At 40.0% G+C, this 26739-nt stretch overlaps 1 protein-coding gene across 1 annotated transcript in view; it reads left to right on the forward strand.

Annotated features, from left to right (window-relative positions):
* Positions 1 to 26739, forward strand: part of dnah5l (dynein, axonemal, heavy chain 5 like) — a 367508-nt gene that overhangs the window by 298102 nt on the left and 42667 nt on the right. Inside the window, exons 69-74 of the mRNA XM_072575753.1 lie at positions 4331 to 4495; positions 6153 to 6420; positions 9539 to 9660; positions 12397 to 12744; positions 16535 to 16723; positions 25939 to 26071. Coding sequence (XP_072431854.1) covers positions 4331 to 4495; positions 6153 to 6420; positions 9539 to 9660; positions 12397 to 12744; positions 16535 to 16723; positions 25939 to 26071 — 1225 coding nt within the window. The remainder of the gene's footprint in view (positions 1 to 4330; positions 4496 to 6152; positions 6421 to 9538; positions 9661 to 12396; positions 12745 to 16534; positions 16724 to 25938; positions 26072 to 26739) is intronic.

The raw sequence follows: 26739 nt of genomic DNA on the forward strand, positions 1-26739 counted from the left end.
AAATTGCTTCAAGTGCTAGAATGTCTTTCATGCATTTCAATGACAAGAACTGACTTCAGTACTCAAGGTGTCAGCCGACCAGAATACAATATAATTTGAATAATATTTCCTGCACTTCCAACAGTATGTGTTGTTGATTAATGGTATGCAGTGGTGTCAAGTCTTATATCTTTTTCACCTTTATCTCTAGCTATTTCAACATCATTTATGGAGTGCACATGCTGTAACCTTTTCTTCATCTCTAGCATCTTCCAGCTGTCTATATTGAATTTGATTTCCAATTTCTTTTACCATTTACAGATTTTCTTCAAATTATGTTGCATCCTTAGGTTAACTTGCCTTTTCTACTTTAATCAGCCCAGATTTTGCACTTAGAATTATATTGAGATTAATAACATTCACTATTATAATAGAGTAAATCTAACTCGTGCATAATTAAATGTGCAAATCCAGAGGATGAAGTCCAGGTTACCCTGCTACTTCTTTACCTGTGGCATAACTATACCTCCAGTCAATGGAAAGCATACAGATTTGTAGTACTTACTTGCTAGTTATTCATTAAGCACTACAGAAAATCTTGTGGCTGGAGCATTCAAGTGTGAGCGAATTCTTAACATTGTGATCACTCATAATTAGTGCTGAATAAATTCAGGCCCTGAAAATCTAACTTTATTGTTGTTCAGTGTAAATTGAATTAGTTTGGAGTTCTTAAAGACACTTGAAATTGCTACAATGTCTTTCTTTTTATTGTCTGTCCTTTCACTATCCCTTTTCTTTCTTTCCAAATCTCGATTTTGCTTTCTGTACATGAGTTACATTATTAACAGGAAATAGCAGCATATTCTGGTAGTGTAGCTGAATTATCCATAAGATCAAAAGGCATTGGAACAGAAGTAGGCCATTCTGCTTATCAAAACCGCTTCACTTTTTCTTCAGATTATGGCAGATGTGATAATCCTCAACTCGGTTTTCCTGCCTTTTTCCGACAACTCATGATTCCCTTACTGATTAAAAATCTGTCTATCTCAGCCTTGTGTATACTCAGTCACCCAGCCTTAACAGATGTCTGTGAGAAAGAATTCTACAGATTCACTGAGAGAAGAAATTTCAGAACTAGAGGGCATAGGTTTAGAATGAGAGGGGAAAGTTATAAAAGAGACCTCACACGGAGGGTGGTATGTGTATGGAAGTGGTGGAGGCTGGAACAATTGCAACATTTAAGAGGCATTTGGATGGGTATATGAATAGGAAGAGTTTGGAGGTTTATGGATCGGGTGCTGGCAGGTGGGACTAGACTGATTTGGGATATCTAGTTGGCATGGAAAGGTTGGACCAAAGGATCTGTTTCCATGCTGTACATCTCTATGACTCTGTATCTGATGACAACAGGTTCACACTCCAAAGCCCACAAAGGCAGGTTTCAACATAGTGAACAGTGAGCACCATTTTTCCTTTACCATTGCAGTGAAATCTAGGATAGCAGGTGTAATTTTCAGGGCCCGCCTGGAGCTTTTTGAAAGGATGGGCAGGGAAACTTAATCGAGCAGGAGACGTAATTTTTAGTTTCCAAACAGCAGATTAGACTGAAGGTGTGAAGAAATCTTTAGGCCAGTTTTGCATTCATTAGGATGTCATGAATACTCATTAACTGCAACCCCACTGGAATTAAATTCACATGTACAATTTTATTAGTTGAAAATGGGAAATAAATGGATTCACAAACCTTACCATACATACAAGATGTTTACCAGATGGGGTAGGCTGCTTTCTCTCAGCTCTGCTGAGTAAAACATTCTATTACATGCTGGTTCTGGAAGTCACTGCTGCACACTGGCTTTGGAGGCCCACACATTATTAAGAATATTAGAGGGAACAAAGGGACAGTCAAGCTGGGAATGGGAATCTTTGATTGATTGTGATAAGGAGCAAGAGTTGAAGTAACCAGATAGATAATGACAGGGCTATAGAAACAGGAGGAAATTGAATATGAGTCAAGGAGAAAATACAGGAAAGGATAAAGCCATCAGCTATAATGGGTTTGATGTAGGTGGAAGTATACGCAAAAAGGGGAGGATAGAGAATCTAAATCAAAGTTTACTTCATTCATCCATCCCAAAATTGTTTCCAATTCAAATTGTCCCAAAACCAATTGAATGATTCGGAACATTTGAAGCTTGCTAAGGAGGGGACTTAGATCTATTTACAAGTGCTTAGGTACAAAAAGCACGCATCCTCAAGAAGGTGTCAACCCTGGAACTGAATAAAGCCATCCCATGGGCACCCGTTAATGCATTTGCAGGGAAGGGAATTGATCCCTGTGTATTAGAGACAAATAATCTCTAAAAGCTAGAAACAGCAACCTCCCAAACACATGCATACATTCTAATCTTTCACAAGAAGTGCAGCTATCATACTCTAGCAGTGCTGAAAGTAATAGGTGGAGGTGGACCAGGCCCATTCATAGGCAGTGCAGGTATAACTTTGGGATGAAAGTATTATGCAGACTGAACATGTAAGGTCTGCTTTACAGAGGATAATGAAGAATAACAAGATTCATTTGTACTAGATTAGATTAGATTAGATTAGATTACTTACAGTGTGGAAACAGGCCCTTCGGCCCAACAAGTCCACACCGCCCCGCCGAAGCGTAACCCACCCATACCCCTACATCTACATCTACCCCTTACCTAACACTACGGGCAATTTAGCATGGCCAATTCACCTGACCTGCACATCTTTTGGACTGTGGGAGGAAACCGGAGCACCCGGAGGAAACCCACGCAGACACGGGGAGAACGTGCAAACTCCACACAGTCAGTCGCCTGAGGCGGGAATTGAACCCGGGTCTCTGGCGCTGTGAGGCAGCAGTGCTAACCACTGTGCCACTGTGCCGCCCACAAAAGGGATTTGAACCTCCACTCCACTACATCAGAAGCTACAGTCTTACCCATTAAGCCACAAAAGCGCAGGGACGAACTGCCACAAAAATTACAAATATCTTGCCCATGGCAGCATCTGAAAAGTGGAGAACCAGTTGTGGGTGATGGAGGATGTATCATGTGTATGTGTAAATGGGACAGGATTTCATCGAGACAGGTGGAGCCTGATAAGGGCCTAAAGATGATAATGACTACATCAAGATCTCAAATTGGAAACCTACATCTCATTCATGCAGCAGTGTTATTAGCTTTCATGCATATATCGGAGACAAAGACATTAAATTCTCAAGTTTCTTGAGAAATGTCACCAGTGATGCTACCACAAAATCTTGCAAATCCAATGGCACAATAGATGCTCCATTGTCAGAGCCTTTTCTCAGAACAATATTCCTAGAATTGAGGCTCTAGTCACTACCAATCAGCTGCACTGGGGGGAACCACATTGACTATGTGCCTGACACAAGACTTTCAAAACTAACTCTCTACTCCAAATTACATCAAGGCAAAAAGTTATCAGAAAGACAGAGGAAATGCTTCAACCTTAAAGCCTCACTAAAAAATAGGCAAAACCACCACTGTCTCTTGGGAATCTTGAATGTTAACTGGAGAAAAAGGGTCATCAAAGGCCCAGATGGAGGTTAAGTACTAATAATGAAAGGACATTCCACATACCCACCCCTTAAAGGACCAGTTATCTTATTGTGGCCAGCAGTATTGGGCTGTATAGTTACCTCACACCTGCAACACTGGACTGAAAGAGAGTCATCCTCAATCCTAAGGAGTTACATAAGAGAAGAGAAAGGTGTGATTGAGGAACTGAAATTGATGTAAAGCTTTACATAATGTGTATGGCTGATATGTGTGTAAGTGATCATCCTGAAATCATGTTTCATTCTGTTTCATTGGTTTAAGGGGGGCATTATCAGGATGACACACTGTAAGTAGTGGAGTGCCACGGGGTTAGTTCAAGGGACGCAATTATTCACAATATCTCTTAATGACTTTGGTGAGGAAAGTTAATGCACTAAATCTAAGTTTGCAAGTGACAAAAAAAATTTGGTGGGAAGGCAAATGGTGAATCAGACTTAATGGGCTGAATACTATCTCTTATAGTGTGTCTTATGATCCCATGATGAATTAATCCTATAAAAGCTGTGAAATGTTGACCTGAGTGGATTACTTCCATCATTAAATATTTATTTCAGATCAGACAGCTCTCTGCACTGTTGATTTTTGTTTGATTTATTTTCTATGTCTCATTTGAGGTAATTGTTTGTTTGAAGGTCTTTCAATACTGTTGACCAGTATTTGTTTGTCTAACTCTGTTCTTTATGATATTCTGTTGTACATTTGACAATATCCATATTTTCCACTACTTTTATTTTTCTCAGGCTCGTCATTACATTGCTGCTTCACTTGGAACAAAATATGCAGAAGGAGTTATTCTAGATATGGAAGCAATGTGGGTAGAAAGTGATAATCGAACACCTATGGTGTGTTTCCTTTCCATGGGTTCTGATCCTACAGAAAGTATTGAACGTTTGGCAAAGTCCAAGGTATATTATAAAAATAATGACGAGGTCCAGCAATTTAAAAAAAATTTCTATTATCATTATGCTTGTTTTCTTAATTTTACACCTCTCTGCTGACTTATAGGAGACATATCTTGGGCTAACTGTTTCAACTGTTCCATCCCACATTTAGGCCTCATGTTTGCCAGCACTGATCAGTAAAGGGTCTGGACATGTTATATAGCACAGTCCTAATCAATATCATACTTGCAGTATGTTCCAATAGCTCAGTGAACTTGCTTCAACCAAATGATCAAGTCTGAAAGACTAAAAGGAGTAATGGGATGGAATATGGCATCTGCTGATGCCACCCTGTCTCTATAAGAGGAAAAGGCATGTGAAGTGAGTTTAACATGCCACTCCCAACCAACCAACCCCCCCCCATCCCATTGCTCATGATACTTACGTAAAGTGTCATGAGTGACTGATTAGAAAGCACAGCGGGGCCTGAAAGCTTTATAGTCTGGGGGATCCTGGAGTGGGTGAGGAGCACTGATGAATGAACAATGAACTCTGCAATAATGAGAGTTGTCGTCCATGAGACTTGGTAGGAGATAAATGCAGTTGTGAAGTTAGAGTGAGTATGAGGTAACAGAGAGAAGATGGTGGCACTTAACCTTGCAGAGTACAGAAGGTCATTGGCCTTCTTGTGGCATGGTTGCTTGTTCCTCCAGTACATAGAAATGGTCTGACCCAGTTGGAAACTTTGGAGCAGCATCTGGTACCGTGATCTCTTCTGGTAGTCCTGAGAAAGGAGGATGACCCTCCTTTTATCCTACAGAAACTTCAGGCTTCTGTCAGCATAGCAAGGTAACAACTTGCCTCTTTCAGACATCTCCTTTGGAATTGCACAGGGACACACTGTGAAGGACAACTCCTGACTTGCAGCATATGAAATGGTGCAGAGCTGAGGTTTAAATGTGGCACTGGTGGCGTGAACATTGGAATGTCCTGGCTCTGGTGTGCACGTCCGTTGCTGCTGAGCATGAGAGTGGTGTAGTGGAGGCAAATGCATGTGTACTGAGTCACGGGTACAACATTGCATAAGAAAAATCACTAGGGGTTACAAAGGGGAAGGCCTCCCTGAAACTCCCCAATATTAAGACAGCTAAAGTTTGGGAATATTCAGCTCATCAACTTGCATTGAAGTGATAATTTATTCAATTCAATTACAAAGCTATATTTATATTTTAAGACCATCTGTTCAAAGTTTGTGAGAAGATTTGTAGCTTGGGTGCTCGTTGTTGTGGTTCTGTTCGCCGAGCTGGGAATTTGTGTTGCAGACGTTTCGTTCCCTGTCTAGATGACATCCTCAGTGCTTGGGAGCCTCCTGTGAAGCGCTTCTGTGATGTTTCCTCTGGCATTTAATCAAGGTTATGTTTATTCGAAATACAAATAAGAGGAATGTATAATGTTGCAATTTAATTCATGAAAATATGAATTTCATGTTTGTTTTATGCAGGCTAAACTTTTATCACCTCTTGATGTTGTATAAATGAGAAGTAGTTGTATAAGTTGTATAAGTGACTTATACTTTGAAGCTATAAGTATACAGCTTCAAAGAGTAAAGCTGTAGATTGAGTGAACCAATTTTACATTGCTATGAGTACAAAGAGACAAGCTCCTTTTTGCATTTCTTTAGAATGTGCCCTGCCGTGCCATTTCTATGGGTCAGGGTCAGGAGATCCATGCAAGACGTTTACTGACTCAGAGCATGCAGGATGGTGGCTGGCTCCTTTTACAGAACTGCCACCTGGGTTTGAATTTCTTGGATGAACTTTTAGATACAGTCACTGCAACAGAATCAATGCATGATGGATTCCGAACCTGGATCACAACAGAGGTCCATTCAAAGTTTCCCATCAACTTATTACAATCATCTATTAAATTTACCAATGAACCCCCTCAAGGTAGGAGAGAATTTCAAGAAATTTCTTGGAGCTGCTCCCATTCTCTTACTTTAACTTCACTGGAAGTATGAAGTAAAGTCCTTTCAAACAAGTAAATGTGATTTTCACCCATTCCTTCAATGTTGCTGGATCAAAATCCTGGAACTCCCTCTCTAACAGTGTTGTGGGTGTTTATACACCAAATGGATGGTCGTGGTTCAAGAGGTCAGCTCAACATCACCTTCTCAAGGGCAATTAGGGATGGGCAATTCAGTGACGCCTACATCTCCTCAGTGAATAAAAGAAAAATCTGACTTCCTGTGAACTTGCATGAAAGAGCGGGACAGCTCCTAAGTAATTCTGAGCCTGTGTGTGCAGCATTGAATTTTCTTAGAGAAAAAAAACAAATTGTTTACTTTTCTATGAGCCAATAGTGGAGACAATGGGCTGTTAACAGCGGTGGGATTTCCCAAAGCTACAAAAACCTTTAAATTGTTTCTGCCTTACCAAATGTTCATAGGATAGATACTACGATTTACTATTATGCTTCATCTAATCCATTTGCAACGGAATAACTTTTCTTTTTTTGGTAAAGCACAAATGCTTTGCAGTGACTGGCCAAAGTCCTTCTGTAGTTATATAATAAGGAAGTTCTAGTAGATATTTTGTAATCAACCTGTTCAGAGATGTTATTACAGTACACTTGTGGAGTAGGTGGGACTTGAAGCCAGACCTCTAATGCTCAGAGATAGGGACACTATCACTGCAGTACAAAACCCCCCTGAAGTCCTCGTACTTTATGCTGAACTATGCGTCTCAGCTGTGCTGTATTAAGAGTGCTACCAGTGATCAGTATTAGAGCAGGTAATTGTTATTTGTGAAGCCCTGGGGTGATGGTGATTGATCTCCAACAATCATAAGCCTATGCCAGAAATAACACAAGCCACAAATGGGAGCATCAGTCTAATATAACTACATGACACCTTCTGACACTTCTCATTAACTTAGACCCTCAGCAGGACTTGAAAAGGGTGATGGAAAAGTTGAGGTTTCAATTCCATTCCTATCCAAAACTACATTTCCCTCCCAACGACCCAGTCGTCAAAGTTGGCAGCAGTATCTTCACTATCCTGTAACATTTAAATAAAGATACTGAGGTACAGCACAGAAACCTGTCCATTTCTTTTCTGCCTACTATTTCAGTACATTCCAAAAACTGGCAGAAGAGGAATGGAAAGCTTTGACTCAATCCAATCCAATCCCCAAAAAAGAAAAAAATTCTCATACCTAAGGGACTTCACTGACCATCATGTGTAATGGCACTAGCATGTGTCTCCTTGATAATACAGGGTTCTTTTTGGCTATGGAAATTCTATCAGACAATCCAAAAGTCTTGCCAGAACTCTCCTCCAGTAGGAGGAGAGAAATCTCACCATTCTTAGAAGAGATGGTGTCTGAACAGCTGGAAACAGTGAGATTCATGAGCTTACACACTGCTCTGCGGGGCTAGATAGCTCAGTTGACTAAATGGTTTGCCATGTATTTCAGAATATGCTAACAATGGGAGTTCAAGTCTTTATCTGGCTGAGGAAGCACTTACATCTTCCCCTAAGAGTGGAAGGCAATGGCAAACTATCATTGTTTAAAAAGAAAAGTCAAGAAACCAGATCAGGATGATATATCAGCAGATAATAAGCCAGAGCACTCATGAATAAATGATAAATTAAAGTGATAGAATTGGTACAATACAAACATGGAGAAATTGTGAAGCAAAGTCTTGGACAAACTTTTCCACAGTGCTCTGGATCTTGTTAAATTGAGGAGACGGAATTCCCAGATATTCTAAATGAGCACATGGTGTGTCAGAGTAGTTTTTCGATGGAGCAGGTTTGATGGAGTAGACTGTATTTTCCTATCATTTTCATATGTTCACACATTTGTTTGTATCTCTAGGGAGCTTTTGACTTTTCTCACAGACTTGGAGTAGCTTGAGTTTTAGCTCTTTTGTGCAAATTGTTCAGTTCATCAGTTTGGACATTTCTACTGTGTCTGACCATGAAGACTTCAGGAATAAATTTGATCAAATAGCAAATGTAAAGTTATCTTCATCCCAGAGGGCTATTCCCTCACTAGAGAGAGATGACTAGTGGTGAGTTTAACCTGAGAGTCACCATGCTTCAGATAAGGGGCGAGTTTGACCTTCATTGTAATCTCAGTCAGTGATGTTATCAATAACTGATGTTATTGATATCACTCTGCACCACAAACCAGTTGTGCATCCAAATGAACTAGCCACTTCACTTCAGAATGGCACAACATATGATTCTTTGGGAGGGCCATGAATTGCTCCTCGTAAAACTTTCATTAATAATATCAATGAAAAAATCTGCACTGCACATGCCTGCTTGTCCCCATTGTAATAGTCTGAGACTAGATAAAGCTACTGAAAGTATGATTGAATCTAAAGCAACACTCCTTATGTAAAACATATTGAGATGAGTTCACTCACATGGCAATGTGGCATGAAATGAGTTAAAGAGACAAATTTAATTGTTTGGTTTGTTTTCAAGGACCCAGTAAGGAACTCACAAATATATAGCTCCTTTATTGCTATGAAGCAACCCATTCATTAACATGAACGGAAAAAATAATATTCAAGTAAGGAAAAAGATTATATGAAAGGTGAAATAGAATATTGGCCCTTTCTGATGTATAGTAGCAAAGTAAACATATGCTTTCAACAAACATGCACTAAGGGAATCTATAAACTGGCTGCTTAAATGATTATGTATTGGAATGAGCTACTTAGTCCTAAGGGTGACTGACACACTTCATGGTGTGAATATATTTTTGAACTTGAGAGTTTGGAAGATCTGCATATTGTGAAATCAGTGTTCTCATTTCATTTTCAATTTTCAGTGTTTTAGAAAGAATGTTAGTTTCTTTGGAGGTCCAAAATATAACTTGCCAGCAGTATTTGAAATTTGCATAGTTTGAAAGATTACAATATAAGCTGCAAGGTTTAGTTCAATTTTTTTCATGAGTGACATTGATTCATTTGCTTTTACATTCCCTGTACCACTAAGCATCAGTCTAAATGATAATTTCACTGTTTGTCTAAATTCTTATAAATCTGTAGGTGTGAAAGCTGGTCTGAAACGTACTTATAGCAGCATCACCCAAGAACAACTGGATATAAGCAATATGTCACAGTGGAAACCTTTGTTATATGCTGTGGCATTTCTCCATACAACTGTGCAGGTACAGCTCTTCTAATTCCTTAGGACATGATTTATGATGTAATCCCATTTGTAATGAACAAATTTAAATCTCCCAATTCTAATTGAATCAATGGAAGAACACTTCTGTTATAATTGCTACACATTTATGAAGCAAGTCTGAACATTGCAACCTGTAATTTTCAGTAATGTTCCATATGTAATAGTGGATGGGAGAAACATTCTGGTTGGTTCTGGCACAGTTTTATGATCTCCCTATCATATTTCTTTCTCCATGTTGAGCTCAGGATATGCTTAACATCCAAGTCTTAAAGGCAACTATATGTCCCAAAGTTTTAGCGAATCATTCATGAGAGAAACTTTGCTTTAAAACCTGCAGTATTTTCTGCTTAGTGGTACTGAGAGTGCTTATTCTCAGTGGTATTGCTGGAAAGATACAAAACATCTATATGTCTGTAGTCAATGACCTTTCCTAACATGATTACAAGAATTGGCAATATACACTAAAATGCCAACTGAAGGTAATAGTGACAGAAACTTTTGTTGAGGTATTACCCCAGTGAAACGAAGCCTTTCTCTGTACAAGAGTAATTTATTGAATTGCTTCCACTGAGGTACAGCATTCATCAGATATTAATAGGGCTTAGTTGTCAAAAATTAAATAAGGCAAGATTGGTTAATACCAATCATGATATGTTGACTTGTTCCCAGGACAAAATGTTTCTGTGGGCTCAAACGCCCATATTGTTAATGCCCAGAAGTCTTTATCCTGTTGAGTCAATGCTGAATCTTCGAAGAGTTGTCTAATTTTCTTCTGAACATTACCATTTTCTCAGCAAACCTGAAAATGTATCTTCTTCAAACACATGTCCTTTTGAATTTTCCATTAGCATGTCATGTAATGCTAATAACTGGCTTTATTAGGTGCATGTAAATCTCAGCATTTAATCAATACAGGAACTCCAAGTTGCCTATACATCCACAAAAGCCTATTTTTCTCTTAAGTAACCTAAATGATCAATTCAAAGCTGGTAGCCATGTATTGCAATTCATAATTGATTTAAAGATTACCTATGATTTCAGCTAGCATGTTAGTAGACTAAATAGACTATCTCAGCAGCCACACTGAATTCTATATATAATTTGGTTGGTTCCACATTCTATCATAACTCACTTAGATCTCTATTGTTTGTGAATTGTAGATCTTTTGTATTTCATAGAATCATAGGCAATTATATAGAATGCGCCTTTCAACCCACATATCTATGTTAGTTGAGAGAACGCTTTTCAATCTTATCCCAATTTCCCATCTTGTAAGTTATATTTAGATATTATATTTATTAGAGTTAGATTCCCTACAGTGTGGAACAGGCCCTTCAGCCCAACAAGTCCACACCGACCCTCCGAAGAATAACCCACCCAGACCCATTTCCCTCTGATTAATACACCTAATACTATGGGCAATTTAGCACAGCCAATTCACCTGACCCGCACATCTTTGGACTATGGGAGGAAACCGGAGCACCCGAAGGAAACTCATGCTGACACAGGGATAATGTGCAATCTCCACACAAACAGTTGCCCAAGGCTGGAATTGAACCTGGGTTTGTGGCGCTGTGAGGCAGCGGTGCTAACCGCTGAGCCACCGCGCCGCCCCACTTGCGACACTTCAAATGCATCAGCAAGTTGTTTTTCAAATTTGGTGAGTGTGTAGATCCCTTCTCTATTTCAGTCAGTGAATTCTAGGCCTCTATCACCTTCTGGGTGCAAACCTTTCTTGTTAATTCCACAATAATCCATTCTATGAATTATCCTAGTGCTTTGCCTCTTGGTTAATGACCTCTCTGCTATGGAGTATAAGCCCTTCCTATCCACTCAATTTAGCAAAAAATGTATGAAGAAATGTGAAGCATAATAAACACAACTCCTCTGCAATACTGCAGGCCAACTAGCCCATCAGGTGCTTTATTTTAAAAATAGAAAGGAGGTTCTTCCTAATTTCCAGGCAAGTGTTTATACTTCAACCAATGTTATAAAATAATGATTATATGGCCTATACCACATTCATGTTTGGATGGAAGGCAATGGTGTAGTGTTAATGCCTTTGGTCTGATAATGCCAAGCTAATGTGCTAAGGAAAACTGAAAGAACACTGGGTGCTGGAAACTAGGAACAAAAACAGACTGGGTTCTTAAGAAGGGTCAATGGATCCAAAACATTAACTCTGATTTCTTTCGACAGATGCTACCAGACCTGCTGAGTTTTTCCAGCAACTTCTGTTTTTGTGTAATGTGCTGAGGATGTGGGTTTGAACTTTACCCAGCAGATTGTGAAATTTGAATTCTTTAAAATCTGGAATAAAATGCTATTCTAATGGCAAACATGCAACCACTGGCAACTGTCATTAAAACCCAGTTTATATAATCACCAATGTCCTTTAGGGAGGTAAATCTGCTGTCCTTACCTGCTCTGATCTACATGTAACTCCAGCCTCACATCAACACTTAACTGCCATCTGGGCAATTAGGGATGGATAATCAATACTGGCCTCGGCAACAATACCCACATCCTATGAACAAGTTTAAAAAAGAACTGTGCTGTGTAATTTGACAGCTATATTCCCAGCATTATAGCAATGTCTGCATCTCAAAAGTATGTAGTTGACTCTCGAGTTTTGAGATGTTTATAGGTCATGTAAACTTACTTCTTTTAATTGTGCTAAGTAATTCTTGTTTGTTTTTCCAATTAACATCTCCAGGAAAGACGTAAGTTTGGGCCACTTGGATGGAATATTCCATATGAGTTCAATCAAGCGGACTTTACTGCCAGTGTTCAGTTTGTGCAAAACCACTTGGATGAAATGGATATTAAGCGTGGTGTGAACTGGAACTGCGTGCGCTATATGTTGGGGGAGGTGCAGTACGGAGGGCGCGTAACAGATGATCTTGATAAGCGACTACTCAATACCTTTGCAAGTGTGTGGTTTGGGGATACAATGTTCACAGATAAATTTTCCTTCTACAAAGATTATATCATTCCTCAAGGCAAGACAGTTCAAGACATCCTGCAATACATTGAGAATCTGCCGCTTGTTGATAGTCCTGAGGTATTCAAGATTTTGTATGCTAAAATGAAAATCTGCTAGATGTTAAGTTCAGTATTTTAATAATATGTATGTCATCTGTGTTCTGAGAATGACTCAGATATTTTTCCATATCTAGTGCATTTATTTGTATATGTGCCAGACCTCAGCAACAGTAAAACAAGACAGGCTCAACACATGTCAGGTGAAAGTGAAGACTGCAGATGCTGGAGATTAGAGTTGAGAGTGTGGTGCTGGAAAAGCACAGCAGGTCAGGTAGCATCAGAGGACCAGCAGAATCAATGTTTCGGTCAAAAGCCCTTCATCAGGAACACGTGACAAGTTAATGATGTGACAAAGGGTAAAGAGAGAGGTTCTTCTGGTAGCATTGAGGGAATAACTTCTCTTGAAATTTGATTAATTACAGATTTCTAAAAAAGCATTACTTGATATTATTTGCTGGTCTGTATTTCTTATAATGCCTGCTTTAATTCAACCTCATTACAAATCAAGACTCAACTAACCTAAATGTTTGCAAGCCAATTAATTTAACATCTATAACAGAGAAATGACTAACTATTTAGAACACTGCTTTCTTGTTATTAGGAATAAAGCAGTGCATACCAGAGACAATAGCTGACTTTTCAAGTCACTGTGCATGTTTGGAAATGTTGGGTGGAACCTGACTCTGAGATTCACATTCCCATTCTGGGGAATTTTTAAGCCTTTGGATTAAGGATCGAGCAGCTAACTTCCCCAACCATAGCAATCCTGTCCTTGCTGTACCTGAGCATACAACTGGGACTCTATAATTGGCCTTTGAGTTAGCTGAATAGATATTCAGGTTTTTGCTGCTGATCCCTGTTCATTTCCAGGAGATGCACAATTATAGAGTGTCCAGTGACACGGTCCACATTTCAACAACAACAACTTGCATGTACTTCTTACTCCTTTGCTGGGATAGGGCGTTTCGATCCAAGCTATTTCCATAGAGTCAGGCCTTTTTGGTAGAAGATGTGGTTCACATCACATCAGAATAGTGGATTGGAAAGCGTAATCTGGAGTCAGGAATTTTTTTGACAGCAATACTCAAAAGCTTTTGAAAATATAGCATGTCATAATCTAATGGTGTATGATGAATCAAATACTGTGAATGTTGATGTCAAGGTTGACCTAGGCAGTCAAATACTAGATGTCACATTTTTAAGGGAAGAGGTTGCCCATTTAAGACAGAACTGAGGAAGTAAAACTTTTCTCAGAGGATCGTAAGGCTTTGGCATTCTCTTCTTCAAAAGGCAGTGCCTGCAGAATTCTTAAATAATTTTAAGGCAAAGCTGGATTGTTGATTGCCATTGGGATGATAAATGATCAGGGGTTTGCAGGAATGTAGAATTGAGGTTAAAATCAGATCAGCATGATCTTATTGAGAGCAGGGCAGGCTAAATTAGCACAGTGGCTTACTCCTCTTCCTTGTTTGTATATTCATAGAACCTTAGAAGCCTCAGAAAATTCTGCATAGGCGGAGGTCTACTTAAATGCTGAGTATAAAAGTGAACCACGGGCATGAGTGTGGATGGTCACCATTCTCATCCTTCACTATGTGGGATCTACTCTGTGTGGATGTTTCTGAAAATCCCATACATCTTCGTGACTTTACATGCTTGATCCCATGCACCGAGTTAGAAAAGGCAAAGTTTCTATTGTCCCAGTGGGTTGTTCTCTTGTTAGGTAGACGCAACTGATGATGAATTTAATCTGAGGGTCACTACACCTCAGGCAAGGGATGAAGTTGGGAAGGCAGGACTTTCATGGTAACCTCAGTCAGTGCAGGAACTGAATCTGCCTTGTTGGTGCCACGGTTCATCACAAACCAGCCACCAGAAAACTGAGCTAATTGAGCCCTGAGATATCTGGCTATGGTAAGTAAACTATCATATGTGAGGTGAAACCCAAGGCCGACTACTAATATCAGTGTAGCTGGAAAGCAGAATTAACGTATATGCAAAGTGGGTGCAAAAGTATGATTTTTATGGCTGACTTGTACATCAGATTCATTTAGAGGCTGTGATTGGCATTTCTGAAAGTTGTTTATTTATTTGTATAGATTTATGACCAGCTAAGCGAAAAAAGATTTTAAACAAGTAGAGTTTCAATGTTTCAATAGTTTTATGAGCTCACAAGAGAATCAGGCTTTTGAAGAAGATTGAAATGGTTGTTTGCTTATTTTGATAATTTTGTGAGCATATTAATGATTTTCCAATGTTATTGTAGGGTTCATAGTTCTGTTCATAGCAGATACTGGATGAGTAGGCCTTATATGGTATGGAGAAAGTGAGGACTGCAGATGCTGAAGATCAGAGTCAAGAATGTGATGCTGGAAAAGCACAGCAGGTCAGGCAGTATCTGAGGAGCGGGAAATTGATGTTTTGGGCACAAGCCCTTCGTTAGAATTTCCTGATGAAGGACTTTTTTCCCAATATGTCAATTCTTCTGATCCTCGGATGCTGCCTGACCTGCTGAGCTTTTCCAGCATCACACTCTTGACTTTCATGGGATGGACATGACTTGGGAAGCATATGAAGAGTCATGAATTTGATGTAAGTGGGCATAGAAGGATATGAGGTGGTATAGGTATTGATGAGGATGAGAATTTGGATATCTAACTCTCATTTATAAAACTGACATGATGTCCCTGGGAGTGGAGGTGGCAGGCCCGAATCCAGTCCCCTTTCCAAATTGAAATTAGAGTGGAAGGGCATTTCTAGGCAGGATGTGGAACCACAGTGTTGGGAAATTGCTTACTTCACAATTCCTTCTTTGAAGATGAAAACCCAAGTTTATATTGTTTGTCTGATGACAGGTAGCCCTATAAATGGCATTCATGTATATTTTGCAGTGACTGTTCACAAGACAGGTAGAGATAGCAAGGTTACTACATCTGTCTTGAACAAACAATTGTAGCCTTTACTATCATTGCTGCCACTGAATCCTGTATAATTTGTTTTCTTTATCAGAATTCTATCAAAATGTCCATTCCATGTTTTGGTCACTATTTAGATAATAGGACTATTAATATGTCCCCTCTTCCCCAAAAACCTAATTCTACTTTGAACCTATGTTCCCCAGTCCTATTGTCAATAATTTCTTTCTTGACTGGATATTTTATTTACACAGTCTATATGGTCACTTTGTAGACTCACCATTTTAACACTGGGTCCATTACCACAAAATTAAACATGCCAATTCATCTTTAACTGAACTATTATTTGATATCTGGCTGAACATGCTGTGGCCAGTCTTCCCCCAAGCATCAGATACTAGTTGCTGGTGCTCTCTGGCCCCTTTCTCCTCTACTCATATAGATCATCTTCCAAACCAAGACCTGTATCTGTTCTTTCTATATCTTGCAGTCAGCATACAGGAAGCATACCTTATACTTGCTGGCTAAACACTCTGTTTCCTTGACCATAACGTGAACCACGTCTTAGGACTGTTCGGCATCTGGTTAACTATTGACTTACTTTAACTTAATTGTTTTGATAGGTGAGTTTTTGTTTTGTTATCTTGGACTCTGTGGTGTCTTAACATGTGAACATGTTGAATGTTGAGCAATTTGACATGCCTGGATCTCTTTAAGCTTTGGATGTTTAATAATGGCTGAAATTATAACTCCTCATTACAGAATTAAATAAACAGATTGGTAATACATTGTATGCAAAATGTTCATATTCTCAGTTACTGTGCTCTAATATTAATGAGGAAAACATATTTACTTGTAACTGAATATTAATATGGATTTATTTTGATTTTGTAGGTATTTGGACTTCATTCAAATGCAGATATAACTTACCAGACTAATATGGCAAATGAAACTCTTAACACGATAGTCAACATTCAACCTAAGGATAGTGGAGGTGGTGAAGGAGAGACCAGAGAAAGCATGGTCCAACGCCTTGCAAATGAAATGTTGGAAAAGCTACCACCAGACTATATTCCACATGAGGTAATATACTCATGATCTCAGACTTTTTGTTTTTATTTTGAGATGTAATTATGTATGTTCTTTGATTTAAACATATTGCAGATAGTCCTTAAAGTGAAGGCTATATGAGCTCACTGCCAGAGAGTAAAATGAAGTTGAAAGAAAAAATTAACACTTGAAAATTCACAGAATAGATTTGGATACGAAAGCCATTCCTTCACCTTATTCTTTGAAAGAAAATCTTAAAATGTTCACAGTATCTATTTCTTAAATAAGACTCCATAATTTTCATTTTTGATATGCACCTTGAAATTAAGTTCATATCTTATTTAATCTTCTTTGTTGAGAAGACTATTATAACTTCAGTACAACACTCACATTTTGGTAGTACAAAACTGTCATTTAACCCCACTGCCCTAGACTAATTAAAAATACAGTTTTAAATTTACTTTTTCTGTTCTGTGTTGTTTTATCTCTCTGCCAAGACTGATAAACTAATTTCTTTTCTTATAACTGAGATATATTAACTCTGTGGTTACACTGTTTTTTGTGCTTTTGAATACCTTTCTTGGTGTTTTATTTGGCTACAGTAGTCAAATGTGATCCAATCAAGTACCATATGTTAGGGTCATTTTCAGAATTGATTGATTTGCATTTAAATTCAATGAAATTAAATTCTCATGAATTAAATTTTCCTTCCTCAGCTTCGCTGTTGACAATGATCCAATAACAAATAACACCCTTCAGTTAATTTCTGAATCATTCCCATGAGCTAAATCCTGACCATATTAAACTTAAGCAGCAATCTTTTATTTGAAATGTTACCGAAACATAAATGGCTGGATTTTCTGAGGAGTGGCAATCTTGTGCAGATTCTTCAAGACTGCTCTGCCACTGTTTTGGAAAATTGTCACCACATTCAAAGACTGTAATTGTATTGAGCCCCATTTGCCTGCTTTACATCTTTTTATCCTTTCCTCTGTCTGCAAGTGGCAGAGCTGCATTTATTGTCCAGTCCTAGCTGTCCTCAGAAAGTGGCAATGAGCCTACTTCTTGATAGCATTTGCTTTTCAACAATATTTTGCTAATTCACTTCCGAGGAGATTATCATTGAATGAATGACATGGAGCTGTCATCATCTGCAAATTGCAATGTATAGAGGTAGCAAGTTACTATCCCTGAATTCAGTAGAATTCATGAACATATTTTCTCATTAGATATGTAGGGTTTTGATTTCACATTGAATGCATGACCAAGTTTTCCTTAACCATTCCTATTCAAGTTGTTAATGCTATGAACATGTTCCTATTTAGGAAGAGTGCATTGCTCTTAGTATTGCTTGTGCCCACTCAAAGAAAACTCCTATTTTGTTTATTGTCTACCTTGTTCCAATTCTGCTGTATCCTATGATTGATGTATGGCGAGTGACAAATGGGAAACAAAGAATTGAGGTAATGAATACAGTTCAGTCAAGAAAAGATTTGCAGGTGGCATACATTCTCAGTATGTCTGTGTAGATTTGGACTTGGATAGAAGGAGCCTGAGACTGAAATTTGAAATGAAATGGAAATTGTCCTTTGGGGCAACTTTCCCTTGTTTTGAGGATGATGTCTATGCAGAATGCCTGCTGGCATTCAGAAGATGCCCTGTGCTGCAGCCAACAATCATTCTGAAGATGTTGGAGAAGGTGAAGATGATGGTGTGATTCTCCAATAGGAACCTAGATGTCCCAGTGGGAGGGGCTGGTGCAGATGAGTGGTGTTCTCTTCCTAGAGGTCACAACACCAGACCTTACCAGCTTAGTCGTAGGTTGCCACCTGGATCAGTGTAATCTCTGTACTGCAGAGGAATGGGTAGCAATGCCACCAGAAGGTCAGTGACCTTTGCTGTGCCAGGATAAATGTCATATACTTCTCTCTGATATTTTATACTCACTCTATCTCGGCAATTGCACCATCCTCCCACCAAGCATCTTCTTTCACTTACTCCAAGGGAAGATAATGGCCTCATGATATTGTTACTCAACTAGAAATTCAGAAACCCAGGATATATTCTGGGGACCTGGGTTCAAATCCCACCATAGTGGACTTTCAATTCACTAACAATCTGGAATTAATAGTCTAATGATGATCCCGAAACCATTGTCAATTGTCAGGAAAAAAACCATCTGTTTCACTAACATCCTTTCAGGAAGGAAATCTGCCACCTTACCTGGTCCTGTCTACATGTGACTCCAGACCCATAGAAAAGTAGTTAACTCTTAACTGCTCTCTGGGCAATTAAGAACGATCAATAAATGCTCATTTCCTCCCACTACCTATATCTCTAATCCTGCACTCCCTTGGAGCGCCTTACTACCTCTTGACCTCCAGCAACAGCAGTCATTCCTGTGCCGCCCACTTACACCTCACTCAATGTCTCTCATTTAAGAAGAGTGCAGAAAGATGCTGGAGGGGTGCCTAACATCATGGTTCTCACCCAGAATGGAGGGTGATTCCTGTCACTTGCAGAAGACGAGGACTGCTCCTATTGGGGATGCCAAGGCATCTATGTCTTGCCAACCGAGTAAACAACACTGTACACACCACTGCATCTCTCACATTAACCCCGCTGTTAATGTCATCCAATGCACACCATATCTAACTACTGGCTTAAACATCTTACTCCCTTCTGTCTTGCCAGGAGGATGTGCATGACCTTGTCAGAGGAAAAGCCTGCTATGCCAGGAGTTATTTCTTCACTCTCTGAAAAGGACACCTGAAGTATTCAGAGGAAGAATCAGCAAGGCTGCCCCCTGCCCCCTGCACCCTGCACCCTGCACCAGCTCAGATACTGAAATCTCACTTGGAATGTCAACCTTAGGCAATGGGACTAATTTGGGAAAGTGGAGCCAGTCTAGGTAGTCATATATTTTTGGAAGTACAGATGCAAGAATTGAATAGCCTCTTCTGTCTGTATGAATCTTTGAAAATATGGGAGCACAATCTGGTGAGCACCTCACTGTCAGAAATGCCCCAGGTCACTGGCACAGCGGAGAAGATGACCCTGTTGTATTAGCAGTGAGGTGGTCCATCAGGTCACATGCACAGGCAGGACCAGGGGCCGCAGACAGTTATGTGGGAGGTAATGGCCTTCATTACCCAGATACTGCAGGAATGCAGCTCCGCAAGCTTTCATGAGGATCCAGCTGCCCCTGAGCATGTGACTGTCTCGCTGTTTCCAAAGACAGGTTGGAAACTGCTGTGGAGAGCCAGATTCAAAACCGTCAGGATCTGCTAAAGATGTGCAAACACCTGGACTCCATCATCTCGCCATTGGTCTTCAAGACTGAAGGCATGGTGATGGGGAGGTGGAGGACCTAGCATGGATTCCAGTTGCCCTTCCCCACAAGGATATATGGCAGTGCCAGGAGGCATCCAGCTGGAGGAGGAACCACAGACTTGCCCCTCAGATCTTCTCTCAGAACACTCCAGAGGTGGCCAGACCCTCTGCCTTGACCCTGTCTGCCCCACTCCAATGCTTGGAATTTCAAGCTGAGGAGGGTCCACTTGCCTCCGGCAAAAAACTCTTAGCATGTTGAGGTCATCCAGATACGTATGCTGCTTGGGTTGCCCCTTCCAAATCTTCAAAACTAATGGGTTGTACTGCTGAACACTGATGGCATGGGTGAAAGCATGCTGTATACAAACTATAACCTTTTTATAAGTGTGTTTGGTCTGTATGGCAAATGTAACTTTGAGTCATTGTGTAGCCCTGAATGTAACTGTGCTTGGATGATCCCTAAATTAATGTCCATGCAGAATGTACCTTATATTGAAGTCTGTGTTTAGAGGCTGCTGCAGCATTCACAAGCAAGATGAGCAAGGCATATATAAGGCTATGGGTTATGTTAATTCCATTGCTTTTCGTACTAAAACATGGTCTCGGTGTCCAGAAGTGTTGCTGTGAATGAAGTGGTCAGTGATATCTGGGGCAGGGAGCTTTGCAGCACACAGGATCAGATCGCCAGCGATTAGGGAGTCCTCAGGTTTGTATGTAATGTTGTTTCCCTTTAAAGGGCTTCACATTGGTGGGTCTTGCAGCCCCTCCCCCACATGTTGAGAAACTTACCCCTCCCAATCTGAGTGTGGTCACTATTACTTACTTTTTCATTGCATTCTGTAGAATTCCAGCATGCTGGAAAGTAACAGAGAATCCTCTTCAGTCAGTGTCTTATAGCACCCATCTCTATCTGCTAGTGAGACTAAGGGCAAACTACAGCTGGTCAAATCTGAGCTGGACATCTGTCCAAGCACACACAATTTCCTTACAGCAGTCTTTCAATGCACATTTAGGCTTCCTAAGGATCATGAAAGTAGGTCGGAGAGGTGCCATGTAGGTCATGAGGTGTAGGCAAATGCCAGATGTCAATATCCATGGACAAGGCTTGCGTGTTGTTGCTGCCCATGGATTATATCCTGAGATGCTGTTTGGTGCTGAGCAGTATGGAAACTGTGAGCTGGAGTCACCATGTATTCCATGTCAAAAATTCCTGATACCTAGGTTGTTCAACATTTTGCGTAAGCTCGGAAGCCAAATATTAATAAGGTAAGTTGTGCCAGTAATAAGGTGTTTAATAAGCTATAATCTCCCTTATTGGTAACTTGCCATTGCCTAGCAAGAAATCACCTCACTGCTTGGCAGCTGCATAAAAGTCATAGCCAGTTACTCATAATGGCTAAATAAACTTGACCAGACTTCTCACACAATTCTACCACAAATCTCACTGCAGGCTATGTCATTTAGGCCCCTGTGAGAATTAGCCTATTGTGTCTCACACAGGCATGCAGCTTGATTGACTAATATGTTGCCATTCTGAATAATTGATAATAAACTCCTCCTAGTCATTAATGTCAATGCTGCTGCACTTCGAAGAGAGCTTCAAGTGTCTATGCAGCGTTTTCTTTCTTCTTCCTGGAATTCTGGCCATTTTAGAATTGAGAACAAGACCTACTGAAGGCGATGTTTTATGGCCATGTGGGCGCAGTGTCCAAACCATTGTGTCAATTTTGCTGGTGTACTGCTTGATTGTTTCTGAAGCTGACTTCATGAAGAAGACTAGCATTAGTTTGACTGTCTTCCCCTTGAATCCAAAAGATGCGGTGAAAATCTCATGATGGAATTTCTCCAACAATCTTACATGTTGCTAATACACAATCCATGTCTCACTGCTGAAGTCAGACTCCCCTGATGCAAGCCTACTCATTAATGGTGCCATAGAATGACATGCCATTGAAGTCAGTTGCTCAATTCAAATACCTATTACTGTGGTTTGTAGAAGACTGAGTTGGTGCAGTTAATCAGAGGTAGGATCATCTTGTCAATGGTGGCCTTTTAAGAAAGATGGCAGCCTGTGTTTGGAAGGAACTCAATATATTCCAGAAACTTTTGCCGAAAATATATTAATAGTGGAATATGTGGCTGTTTCAATAATGTCCAAAGACAGACCAATTTGCTCATACGCAGAATTGAAGAGATCAGGAATGGTTGGCAAATCTTAAGCTAAGTTGACAATGAAGTTGCAGCTAATTACCACCTATAGATAAAGTATTTCTATAGTGGTGAATTTAGTTTTAGCACAGAGATTGGTGAGTTTTCTATCTGGGATATTTATGAGCAAAACAACACTCAAGATATGACTGATCTTAAAAAATTGACACCTGGCTTTTGACCAAGAAAATCCAAACTCTTTGTCCTTACTCACCACTGAGGTCAGACTCCCCTGCTGCAAGCCTAGTCATTAATGGTGCCATAGAATGACATGCCATTGAGGTCAGTTGTTCAATTCAGCAATAAACAAAACCCTCCTTGTTCCTTTTTGCTACTTTTGGGAACAGGTGTCGTGGAACAGTTTCCAACCTGATAACCCTGTAGTAGTGAGAAGATGGGAGAGGATAATTTCAATCCTCCTAAAATGTTATTTGTACGAAAGTTGACCCCCATCTTTTGACTAGGAGTTTTTAGTCATAAAAACCTGGCTTATTTATGGTATTGACACTGCAAGAACAGCTGACCTTTGAAGAGGTGAATAGTCACTGTCAACTAGATTGTAAATAATATTGGGGTTGTCACACAGCCTTACCTCATATTGGGGCAGACTTTGACAGGGACTATTTGAGATGTCCCACTGGAAGCAGTTGCAGAACTATGATGAAGATCTTTGAACATTCAATTTTCTAGAACACAATGACAGAGCCTGGCAGCACAATCACAAAGCCTGACAATTTACTAAGTGAAATGCTTTGCTTGGGTTAGTGCATCCAATGACTTCCTAGTATACTTCACATTTTTCTTTGATCTGACAGGCAACAAAGACACGTTAAATGGTTGCCACTGCCTATCCACTGCCATCCCTTTAAGTAACATCTCCCAGTTTATCATAGCCAGCTCACACCTGATCCCCTATTGCATTTTTTTTATTTAGTTACAGGATCCTTTTGTTCCAGAAGATCACATATTTCTCTATTCTGGTGACGATGATCCTCAAACCCAAGGGTCAGGAAAAAAGTGTCTAGTTCAGCAGCCTTTATTTGTTCCCCTGTTCTGGAAATTTGGTTGAGTGTGTGAAAATTTCCCAGGTTGGCTGTCAGCTAAGCTCCAAATTCCTCTTCTTGATCAGTCTTCTGTATGGCTGAAACATTGACACCTTTCCTCTTGGGCTTTAGATTACTTACAGTATGGAAACAAGTCTACACCGACCCACCGAAGCACAACCCATCCATACATTTACCCCTTCACCTGACACTACGGGAAATTTAGCATAGCCAATTCACCTAACCTGCACATCTTTGGACTGTGGGAGGAAACCGGAGCACCCGGAGGAAACCCACGCAGACACGGAGAGAATGTGCAAACTCCACACAGTCAGTCGCCTGAGGCAGGAAATGAACCCGGGTCTCTGGCGCTGTGAGGCAGCAATGCTAACCACTGTGCCACCGTGCCGCCCAGATGTTTACAATATTTGGATCAAGTGATTATAGACATCACTTAAAAGTCACTACATGCTAAAAGGATATTTTCCCTTGTGTGAAAGACTAGAATTCAGAGATACTGCTTATGAGTAAGTACAAAGATGTGGAGAGTTTTTTTTTCAGTGGGTCATGAGTCTGTGTGTGGAATTTTCTTCCTAGAGAGCAATGGAGGCAGAGTCATTGAATATTTTTAAGACAGAGTTATGGGAGTCAAACGGTATATTGGATAGCTAGGTAAGTGGGTTAAGGATGGCTGGACAATCAGATCAGCCATAAACAAATTGAATGATGGAGCAGGTTGGAGAAGCCATGGGGCCCTCCTGCCCTCAAATTTGAGCTGATCAAGATATAATCCATGAAGTGCTTGTGATGTGATCTGGAATACCTCTGTGTGGTTTCGTATTTGTTGTACTGATGGAAGAGGATACTTGTTGTAATGAGCCACACAGAGAATACTTTGTCAGCAGGAGGACACCATTTGTACTGGCATTTTCCATATCATTTTTCCCCATGGTTCTTGGGATTTGGAGACACAGTCAACCCTGGCATTAATGTCCCCTAGAGGAATGATCTTTCCTTCTTTTGGGACAGCCAAAGTAAAGAAATTGGATATCAATCTTGGACCAGGCTGGCATGGTCTGGTATCCATAGCTGCTCCTGGAGGGTGTCCTGTGTTAGCACCACCTCATCCAGCAGGATCTCCAGGACCCTGTCTGCACCAATGTCCCCTCTGTTTGTCATATCTGTGGTGAATGTCAGGAAACGTCTAGGACAGCGCCAACGTGACAGTGTTTGCCCAGGTGCACAACAGGCTTTAAAAGGAATGCTGGTGAATGCCAGGATATGCACTAAGTGGCGAGCTGTTCAGGAATGGTGCATGGTAAGACTGTGTGGAAACTGGATCTAAGAGATGCCATAGGATGGAATACATTATTAATGAGGTGAGTTGGATAAAATATAGCAAAAGGACTCACTCGGTCCCATGGCAACAAACTCCACAAAACCTAATCCAAATAGCACAGAAGATTAAGGCAAAAGATTCAACCCATAGGAATTAATCTCTGTATTTCTACTATTTGGAGATTGTCGTTGATTAGATTTGTTTCTTTTTTGCCACTCTCCAACATTGTTTATTATGGTAATTTTAACAAAGGCAGGAGATGTCTTCCACATCATTTCATTACAAACACTTTTCCATACACTTGCTTTTCAGAGAAAAGATTACATATTAAATGAAAACCACAAAAAAACTTTGTTTATAACTAGTCAGATTTCTTAATCACACAGCAATGCTCTAAAATAATCTGGAAGGTTGACTAAATATCTGATGGAGAATGAAAAATTGTGTCCAATTATTTCCCGATGTAGCATACCATATAATTCACATGCATGAAGGGTGAATGCGTTTTAGGCACCAATCTAGTTTCCAGTATTTCAGTCCAGCTCCTGCGAGATTCATTTTAATAAATTATTGATGGATAGAGCAAGTTCTGTTCTGAAGAAACTTTAAAAGTTTGCAATGTTTCTTTTAACTTCCACGAGCTAAAGTGTTAGCCCAAAGTTCACAACAATCTCACCATCTCCACACAGTTCCAAAAGGGGACCCTGCTTTAGAAACCTTCGGTATTGATGGGCAATATTAAATTGATCTTTTGTCACGTTATTGGTATGAAGTTACAGATCACATTTAAAGGTATTTTTTATATGAGGCAAGTCTTATTTTACACAATCCTACAATTGATAACTTTGTTTAGATTGGAATGCTTTACTCTGCAGAATCTTTCACTGTATGAGGTTGAGAATTTCTATATTATTTAGGTGCAAAATAAATGTACTGAAATTCTAATGTAGTTACACACTTGGGGGCTTAACCCAGAAAATATTCTGTTTGGATGCTTAGTGTGTATAGGGAATAACTGAATTATTTTGTACCATAAAGGCTGGCAGCCTTACCTTTCTTTGTGATACAGTTCTTCAAGAGCAAGAAAACTAAACTTGCTTTCATGCAATCTACAAATACTGTGAAAGGAGCAGAGAGACACATCCATTCATTATATCCGGAGTGCTTGACAATGATTTTTAAAAACTTCATATCCATATGAAGTATCACTTGAATTTTAATGAATGTATGCAACATTGGAAGGTGTAATTAACTAAAAAGACCTGCAGCTTTTTAACATTAAGTGCCATATGCTGAAATAACTTCAAACTCATTATGATTTCAAGGTGAAAGCTCGACTACAGAAAATGGGTGCAATCCAACCAATGAACATCTTCCTGCGCCAGGAGATTGATCGAATGCAGCGAGTTCTTACACGTGTTAGAATTACACTGACAGACTTGAGATTGGCTATAGATGGTAAGCTTTTACTTCCACATTGAAGAAAGGAAAAGCTCATGTGAAATCATTTGGCAGTATTGAATTTGTGTATTGCTGAAAAGCAAAGACATTTTAACAAAAGGTTTATCTTACACGCACCAGTAGAATCATAGAATCCCTACAGTGTGGAAGCAGACCATTCAGCCCATTGAGTGCACAGTGACCCTCCGACCAGCCTCCCACCCACACCCACACCATCTTTGTAATCCTGCATTTTCTATAGATAATCAATCTAGCCTGCACATCCCTGGTCACTTTGGGGCAATTTCTGATGGCCAGTCCACCTAACATGCACATCTTTGGACTGTGGGAGGAACCTTTAGCACCCGAAGGAAACCCACACAAACACAGGGAGAGCATACAATCTCCACATGGACAATCGCCTAAGCTGGAATTGAGCCCAGGTCCCTGGCTCTGTGAGGTAGCAGTGCGAACCACTGAGCCACCATGCCACCCAATTCATAAGAAATATCAAATTACAGGGAAGACAACATTCATACTATATGGGCAGAAAGTGACAAATGACATTCCAGCAGAATTTATTGATAGCTGTGTTGCCATGGAAGATGCATCAGTTAATAATAACTGACAGTTAACAGCCAAGCTTTGTCCAAATTTTAAAAGGGCTGGTTAACTCTGATTGGTCA

This window comes from Chiloscyllium punctatum, chromosome 8 (genome assembly GCF_047496795.1).
Source record: "Chiloscyllium punctatum isolate Juve2018m chromosome 8, sChiPun1.3, whole genome shotgun sequence".
Classification (NCBI taxonomy): domain Eukaryota; kingdom Metazoa; phylum Chordata; class Chondrichthyes; order Orectolobiformes; family Hemiscylliidae; genus Chiloscyllium; species Chiloscyllium punctatum.